The following is a 7,506-nucleotide window of genomic DNA, read 5'->3' as shown; positions in this document are numbered from 1 at the left end:
AAACAAAGCTGAAATGTGTACCTTGACATTTACAAATGTGTAAACACTTGATATTTTTTAGAATTCAGTAAATGTAACGCAATATTATTGTACATGAATGTTTTGAAATATGCTACTTGTGGGATTACTGGGCCAAGCTAAAAGAAAATGATATTTACAGTAAATCAGCTAATTGTTAGATTTCCCAGCTTTTCCTCGCCGGGGCCCGGCCAGGGCACCCCCGGGGCCCATGGCCGGATCCACTTTGGACTTGTCCCCGTGCTCCAGCATTGTGGTGGCTGGGAGATTTCTTCCGGATCATCTCTCCTCCTCCTTTGGTGGGGGGTTGGATTTCCTAGGTTGGCCCCTCCTGGGCGCCTTTGCTCTTGGGGTTCCTTTGGGCGCCTTTGGGTGTTCGGGTTTCTCTTCACAACCACTATTGAGCATTTCTCCTTTGGATGAACTGTACATGCACAGGTGCACTCTCACAAACAACTACAGGAAGGTCAAGGCATCAGTGGTAAGCGTGGTCACTGGGGCACCCGGGGTAGTGACCCTGAAATTGAAGAGTGGCTACAGCAGATCCCTGGAAATACATCAGATATCTTGGTCCAGAAGAGTGCAGTTCTAGGAACAGCAAAGATACTGCACAGAACCCTCAAGCTCCCAGGCCTCTGGTAGAAGAGCCAAGCTTGTAGGAAAAAAGGGGAGACCGCCCGCGGTGGGTATTCAATTTTTTGATATTTCAGTATTTTCAAAGTGCAAGTTTTGAGAATCTTGCAAGGCTTCTTAGGGACTTAGGGACTGTTGTAATTATGAGTCAGTATAGACTAAAAAAATGCCACAAAGCAGAAGAATAAAATTCTTCTACCCATGATCTCTGCTTGGAACTGAAGTGGATGCACAACATAACCTTACATATTCTTACCTCTATCAGAAAACAAATAATTTAGCTCTTTAAAATGTACTGCAATGAAATGAAGGGACTGCTGCTATTATGTAACTGAATTTCTGTGCATCAACCCACACAGAGAACCCACCATTCATTTGTCACATGAACAACAGAATCACACAGTGTGAAGCACTAGTGGTCGTTTGAAGGGGTAAGTTATGCACATAGTGATCATTTTGCCACTTAGTTGTAGCTTAAAAGTAAAGCAGGATATGTCCAAATGATAATTTAAAACCACAGAGGAGGGGTCTATTTTCTGCAGTAGGCAAAATTTTTTGCTGCCTTCCACTGATGGAATGGTATCTTGACAACTTGTTTTGCCTCCAGTAATTCTCGTAAATTGTCCTTTTGGAATAAATCCCAAACCCAGTTTACTCTGTACTACATTAAAACCGTGCTTTGACCCTGGCACCATTTCAAGTTGGGCAATAGCTAATCATTTTGAGTGCTTAAGAGAGCTTTGAGTAACATGACAAGGCCACAGTGGCTAGGGCCGCTAGTCTACCAAAGCACTGCTTTCAGCTGGTAATTCTGCTCCACAAATCTGTGCTACAATACAAGAATTTGAAAATAAAATATTCTGAAAAGAAAGCATGTATTCTTAAATCTTTAAGCTCATGAATAGAAACTAGAAAATCAAAATAATTTCAAATTTCACTGTTATTCACTTATAAGTTATAAGTGAGAGTTCATAGAAAATTGTATGATTATGAGTTAAATGTCTCAGAAAGGTTGAAATATCACTAATCGATACCCTGTAAAGATAGTATCTTTCTATAGAAGGAGAGATGTCTCGTACAGAAGCTGGAGAGGTTTGAAATGAAAGGATTTTAATTTATTATACAATTTATCTTATATAAAAGCGTTTTGTTTGGATATATCATGATTAAGCCTTATAGAAATGCAGAGAACAGTCTAACACTCCAAAATATATGATCTATCAATACAGGAACTCTGACTTTAACTAATCTAACTTATAAACTTTAAGAAAAAGACACAAACTTCTGACTTTTTTCAGAAACAATATCTGATAAAATACTTAATTGTCAAAGCTGCATTACACCATTCTGAATATAGTTTCTATTATTAAATCTAATTCATACTAATCACCGTAATTTGTTTCATTTTTTTTTATGTTCCAGTGTTTACTACACTTTCTTTGATAAAACAACTTGCTTACAGTTCAGATGCTTTCTGGGTCTGCTTTTCTGTTCTGGTTCTTAAACATGCTATTTGTAAGCACAGAGAGTTTTGAAAGAAAGAGGGCAAACAATTTGTGAACCGAGCCGAAACACTGTTTGTGCATATGGGACTTTTTGCACTGTGTCTATAAGCCAGAGTGTTCAGCTCACTGAACTGCTGGTTTAAAGAAAACAAGGGAAGATGAACTCTGCTTGGTGTGCTGCTTCCGTGTGTGTTTTTGTTTCTGCTGTTACTTTCGCCTGCCAGAGCCTAACGATCATGTTTTTTTGCTCAGTTTATGGGTGGAAGTGTCTACAGATACACAAATTATATAAGAATGCTTTTTCAAAAGAAATATTCTTTATTAATTTGTTAATAACACACATTTTCTCTTAATCTTATCGAAGTGTAGCATTTGATCTGTCAGTTTGACAAATTAGATTTTTATGTGCCAATTTTTTATTGTCTCTATAGTCTGTCATACTGCAGTGGCCAAAATAATTGGCCTGTGTGGTAAAGCTGCTTTCCAATTCTTGAAATAAATAATGTTCTAACCAGAATACCTTAGAAATCAAGCATTTCTGAACAAAATATTTTCTGTATAATCTCTACCAATAGCAAAGCAAGCTTTATGTATAGCAGCTTATCAGGGTTGGTGGATGTAGTTGTGGACCCCAATGCAGAGTAGAACAAAGCAGGGAAAAATGCTTGCAGAATTTAATGAATAGGTAATATCAAATACAAAGTCCAGAAATCACCGACAGTACCTCAAGAAATACAACATTGCTTAAATACAACACGAAATGAAAAAAAAATCAATGACACAGAATGGCATAAATCAAAGTGTAACTGAAAACTTTAAAAGAAACTTAAACAGAAGTCCACAAAGGGCAGAATCATGACACAGCTTGACAAACTTTTTTGGTACTGCATCAGCGGGTATTTTGAACTTCTTTACTAATTATTTTGAAGGAATGGCAGGTGGTGGTACTTCTCCAATACTGCAGTGGGTAATCAGAAGAAAGTAATAATAGGTAAAGATTTTAAGTAACTTACATATGACAAAAAGAAATATTTCTTTTAAAACATTTTTTTCTTTGATGAAAAGAAATTATAACATTGATGTAGGGGCTGAGGTGGTTGAGATGGAATCTCCACTGTATGCCCATTATTCTTTACACAACACACTCTGCCACCACTCTTCACTCTAAACATGCATCCCACATTCATTAAATGTGATAATAGAACAGTCAGACAGAGATTTCATGAATATCAGATTTTTTTTACTGAATATACTCTTGTTGGTAATGATTAAGTGTTAGATTTTTCCAGTTATCTACTGTACACATAAACATGCTCAGTGATGGATATGCACACAACAGACTGAATAACAGCAGTGTAGATGATGTCCAGCAGCTTCTGCGGAAGGCTCTACTTCCACAAAAAGAGCCACAGGAGCTGAGCTTCCACAGGAAGTGTAGTCTCTGCTGGGCTTTCCCCTGAACAATGTCTATGTAGGAGGACTATCTCGGTTTGTGAGAGAGGGCAGTTCTTTCAAGGTCAATTATCAACTCCACTGTGTTTAGTGAGTTAGTATCGGACTGTATTATTGGACCAGCCAACCACCTGTCTGTATAATTTCCTGATCATAACAATAATATTTGTGTCAACTCCAAACTTCAGGAGTTTAACAGATGGGCCCACTGCAATATCAACTCACTCCTGGGGGGGTGCCATTGGTGTAGTAATTGCATTCAAAGCAGAAGACAAATTGTCTCGGCATTTCTGGTCTCCTGATACACAAATGACATATTTACAGTCATTGAAAAGTGTTCGACCACTCTTGTTTCCAAACGCGATAGTTAAGTAATCAAGTACTAACTGCTGGTTGTAACATGTGACTAAAATAGACAGAAAACAAAAGCATTGTTTTTGGCAGTACTATGCCATTTTGATGTAACACGGGATGTTGGTTGTTAACAAGAAAACAATAAGAAAATGGCAAAATCAATCTCAATGATTTCTATTCTATAACTTCAAACTACTTCCTTTAGACTGTTGGTCTCAAAATCCTGTAGCCCGGGATCCATCAGCAGTAACAGTTAACTGTTTGATCCTTAGTAATTCAATCATGAGACAAAAATAGACTTTGAATAAGAACAGCAAGTCATTTCAGAATGTTTAAGAACTAAAAGTGGTGTAGTGTGTCTCCAGCCTAATGCAGTTAAATTCAATACAACTTATTTAATTCATGTAGCTCCAATTCACAGCATGCTATCTCAATGTGTTTTATAAAGACATTTCAATCAGATCATGCAACCGTTTATGCATTTTCTAAGGTTCCATATACATATAAAGGTAAAGAACATTCCTACAGCATCACAGTCCTTTTCTATACTGTAAAAATTATCTTTCTGATTTCTTATCATTCCTATTGCACCACATCCCCCTTGGGTGTTTGCTAGTCATCACAGTTGGTCCCACCAAAGTTGCAGGTTTCAGTTTCAAAGGTTTAAATAAAAAATGTAGAATAAGATGCATTTTGATTAGCCAACTCCTGGTGTGTATCTTATTACTAATAAAATCTATCTGAATTACATTAAGGTAGTTTTCTTGTCTTTCCCAATTGAAGGAGTGGCAAATAAAAAAAAGCCTCTGTGACACAATATTTTTATACCCAGGACTTGAACAAGTCAAACAATATAGGACAGAAAGGGCTCAGTTTTATTTTTTCACGTGTTTTATATTTTGCAAGTGGTCATTTAAAAAAAAAAGGAAAGGGAAAAATTTGATTGTGTAGCTCTGCCTTGGACCTCATCACTCAATAGATCCAACACCTCCAGTTTCCTATTAAGGCTGCCTGTTTCCCAGCCATCAGTGCCAGATTATTCTTGGTGTTGAGAGTTCTCTAGCATTACTATAGTGTAATGACTGTCTGATCTGATCTGTTTCTGTATTTGGACCTTTGAGCCTCCCTGTCCCCTGTCTACTTTGCCTGCCTGCCTGTCTTCGGACTCCTTTCGTATTCTTCTGTGGACTGAACCTGGATCTGCCTCTTGACTTTGCCCTTTGGAGTATCATGTCTTCCTTCGTCAGCTCGGATCTGATCTCCTGTCAGCTCTGCAGCTTTCAAGGCTTCCGTGTCTGGAACTCTCTGGCAGCAACCACTGCATCTGTTCAGTCGACCGGCTGGAATCCTCCTCGTTCTCTGGGCACGAACTAAACTGTCAAACCAGACCTTCCTGTTTCAGACGCCCAAGCCGCTGCAGCCACTGCCACTGCACACTATCTGTCATTGTTTGAATACAAATTTTTTAAGTAGAGTACTACTTTCTGAGCCATTAACGTATCTTCTGCTTAATCGCAATGCTAGATATATAGCAAAGAAAAATACACTTACTTCTCTGCAGTTAGACTGGTCTTACTGAGAGAAAATATACATTTTTCAAATTAAAACTCAATGTAATATAGTGTGACATTCTATTTTAAAAGGGAATCTCTAATTTTACTCATCTTCACTGTCTCATTGGGGCCTGCTTTTCTGAATCATCTCTAGACATTATATGGGAGATCAAATGAAACATAGAGGGAAAAAAGCAGCTTGAGCAGGGAGGTCGGAAGGATGACAACTGCACAGACTTTGCCCACGCAAGTCTGATATCTTGAAACATAAAGAGTACTTTCAAAACCAACACCATAGCAACACTCCTGCTTCTGCTTACCTGTTCAACCCACACATGCCACAGTCACTCTAATCCAAAACACTAATCTTTCATGCAATGTTAATGTATGAATGCATTTAAGGAAAAAAATGGGAACACAAGAGAGGAGAGTATCAAATGGGTTTTTATTTTATGACATGGATTGTTGGTTTATGTTTTAATCTAATTCCTTCTTTCAGCCCTAAAATCACTGTGGCAAACCAAATTTATAACAACAGACTGTAAAGGTTCATATTCTCGGGCTAGAAAATAAATATAAACAGTGAGGATGTATCGAGCCTGCTTTTTAATCTCTACAGTAACACATATTCCCTTCGGCTTGAGACATGCTTATTCATAAATACATTTCCATCATTAGAAAACTCTCATTAATTACTGAGCAGCTCAGAAGCCTAAAGCCACTGTCAGCAGGAGCAACATAAACATTTTTTCTATAGGCCTGTTTGCGTGAAAAGTGTTAATATCGGTTACATAAATATTGCCATTTGCCTGCTGGCAATTCAATTTATAATAGATCTTAAAGTTTAATGGCACTACAAAGACTTATAAATGTTAAAATATTATGGAGAAATTTTCCAAGACAACAGTCGACCTTATGGTTTTGTTGCAGCCACGGTTGTTAGCTTCCTGTTTAAATATAAACCCAACAGTGACTCATTCAAATCATTCTTTTACCTTCTGTTGTTATATTTCTTTTTACTGTTTCATCTAACATCTTTCCTTTCTCTGTAATCACAGTTTATTTCATGTACGGTAAGAAAAAATTAAATTTCTTAAGAACAAAACAATCATCCTCTATTATCACCTCTTTCATTTTGCTTTAAAATGTACATCTACCTGATTTTCTGAGAGTGAACAAGTTTTGTTAATTATCCTTTAAAGAGCAGAGAGGACTTTAATTATCAGCCAGATCTCCTAACACCACAGCTTTTTTTTTTTCCATTTGTCCTTTGATGTCACACATGTTGCAATAACCTGTCAAAGGGATCACTTTGTTGCTGTGCTTTTATGTTTTTTGGCTGGAGACATAGCAGAACTTCACAAATCTAGCTGACAGCAGCCTCCAATTTATGAAGCTCAACTCTCCCTTCCCATGGTGACATGGCCATTCCTGTCATTTTCTGCTAAAGGATTGAAGTTCTCTTAGGTTGTTCTACGATGCCCACTTGTTTTTGGTCAAAAAGTTGTGGTGAAAAGGCAAAGGATCAGCTTTTTATCAGGCTGTCATATGTTACTTGGAAAACATATAACTGTCAAAGTTCAAAAGCACAAAAAAATTTAATGTTTTCTCTACCTGGCGGGAAGAAGCAGTAAAACTTTTTTCGGTCTTCCAGCTATTTAAAAAAAAATGAAATAATTATAATTATACCGTGAAGTTTACTTTAAATGCATAAAACAATTATGAATATCAAACTATCCTGGGGTGTACCATGGCCGTCACCCAATGACCTTTGGACCCTGCAATGATAAACCGCCATAGAAAAATCCATCCATGGTTGATATAATTATTATCCTTATTTTAAAATTGAAAGAATTTAGACTTTTAAAATAAAGGTATAAATATCAACTAACAAGGAAGGAAGGACAGACGGACGGATGGACTGACGGACTGATGCACGGACAGACGGGTGGATGGATGGATGGATGGATGGATGGATGGATGGATGGATG

The 7,506-nt window shown here is 37.5% G+C and overlaps 1 protein-coding gene across 1 annotated transcript in view; it reads left to right on the top strand.

The window, feature by feature from the left end:
- The first annotated feature begins 229 nt into the window (after positions 1–229).
- LOC107084730 (putative nuclease HARBI1) overlaps positions 230–7,506 on the top strand; it is a 17,305-nt gene continuing 10,028 nt past the window's right edge. Inside the window, exon 1 of the mRNA XM_015374702.1 lies at positions 230–338. Coding sequence (XP_015230188.1) covers positions 230–338 — 109 coding nt within the window. The remainder of the gene's footprint in view (positions 339–7,506) is intronic.

Source organism: Cyprinodon variegatus, unplaced genomic scaffold (assembly GCF_000732505.1).
Source record: "Cyprinodon variegatus isolate N-32 unplaced genomic scaffold, C_variegatus-1.0 Scaffold108, whole genome shotgun sequence".
NCBI classification, from domain to species: Eukaryota; Metazoa; Chordata; class Actinopteri; order Cyprinodontiformes; family Cyprinodontidae; genus Cyprinodon; species Cyprinodon variegatus.
Note: the sequence above shows the minus strand (reverse complement) of the source record. Positions and strands in the feature narration are given on the sequence as shown.